We start from the raw sequence: 1478 nt of genomic DNA on the forward strand, positions 1-1478 counted from the left end.
CGCTACTCCTTCTTCCATAGAACCATCCTTGACAAGATTAAGAAGAAACATGGTACGATGAAGCATACGATGTGCTCGTGCTTTCCAAATCTTTGCTTCTTCGATTTCTTGCTCAACGACCAATGCTCCTATTAACAAGGCTACATAATTAGTAGCAACGTGATTTTGGATGTACTGTGAACCCCAGGAAAGCTTAAAGGACCTTTCGTAAAGCTCCTTGGTGACATTTGCAATCTTCGTGAAAGTTTTCTCTTTCAAACCAACATCGAGGTGTTCGTAAAGAAAATCATAGGCCGTTGCTACGCCAACCAGGCTATGTGCCACAGGTACGTCGTCCACCATGTTCGCCCTAACACGCCAGTTTGGTAAGGAGACGAAGTTGTCAAAAAATTGCAAAGCAATATTTCTAGCTTTAATGTCAGTGTGGTTCAACACACAGTACATAGCTAAAGCTCCAAAGTTATTCCCATGGTCTTCGTTCCATCTACTAGAAAATTTAAACCAGTCTCTTGGTGGCAGATATCTTAAAGGCTTTGCTTTTATATACTCAGCAGCTTCTGCTATGCCAGCGAAAATCTCCCGATGAGTTGTCTTCGCCTGCTGTCGCAAGCGATTGACTTCATTCGGCGAAAAATAGAGGTTAGGGTGGACTGCTCGTTCTCGTGATATTTGAACCAAGTCAAACAGAAGGATCAGCATAATCCAGTGAACTAAAATCATTTCTTTAAGGGTTTTCGTCTTTTGTTTCTGCAAAGTGAAAGAAAGCGTAATTTCAAGTGATACATCTTCGTTAACTCCAAAAGTCAATGGTGGGAACTGCGATACCGCGGAGAATTGGCGATCTCAGAATGTGATCTTAAATGTGAACATAACCAGCTACCTAGCTACGCAACAGAAGAATCCTGCTTCTGGCAAATTCCATCGGACAATGACAGCGCCTATTTGACAACACTCAACAACAAACCGGTCATCTTGCAAGGATGGGCTTTGTGCCGTACTCGATTATGCGCAAATCAAGAAGAAACTTTTTGCCGTTGTTTGTGGCTGTAAGAGTTTTCATTTCATATATTACAGGAAAGCTGTCATTGCGCCGGCGGACCAAAAGCCACTTGAGACCGTATTTACGAACCATTATCACTATTTTTCTTTTGTTCCCATTCAAACCCGTTTTGGAATAATTTAAAACAGTATTATTTTATGACATCAAAGGAATATTATACCGCTTTTTGTTTACAAGACATGATCTTTGGAATCATGCTATCATTATCTCCCTTACTGAATTATCTGATATTAATTGGTAAAATTGTGGGATTTTAGAAAAAGACAGGTCCTTCCTAATAATAAGGGTTTTAAATTAAAAGGTCGGAGCAAATTCCAAGTCAAGAAATATATCGCAGCCAAGAACAATAAACTATTGTAGAAACATTTTGTTTAAAAATGGCTAAAGGAGCATTTCCCCTTTGAGGTATTGTGTGTAA

The 1478-nt window shown here is 39.7% G+C and overlaps 1 protein-coding gene across 1 annotated transcript in view; it reads right to left on the reverse strand.

Moving 5' to 3' along the window:
• LOC138049528 (dermatan-sulfate epimerase-like protein) overlaps positions 1-1111 on the reverse strand; it is a 3207-nt gene extending 2096 nt beyond the window's left edge. The window contains exons 1-2 of the mRNA XM_068895839.1: positions 881-1111; positions 1-747 (exon numbers count right to left, since the gene is read on the reverse strand). The exon at positions 1-747 is cut by the window's left edge and continues 2096 nt beyond it. Coding sequence (XP_068751940.1) covers positions 1-720 — 720 coding nt within the window. The 5' untranslated portion in view covers positions 721-747; positions 881-1111. The remainder of the gene's footprint in view (positions 748-880) is intronic.
• Positions 1112-1478: the final 367 nt, after the last annotated feature.

The sequence above is a fragment of the Montipora capricornis genome, chromosome 5 (assembly GCF_036669925.1).
Source record: "Montipora capricornis isolate CH-2021 chromosome 5, ASM3666992v2, whole genome shotgun sequence".
NCBI classification, from domain to species: domain Eukaryota; kingdom Metazoa; phylum Cnidaria; class Anthozoa; order Scleractinia; family Acroporidae; genus Montipora; species Montipora capricornis.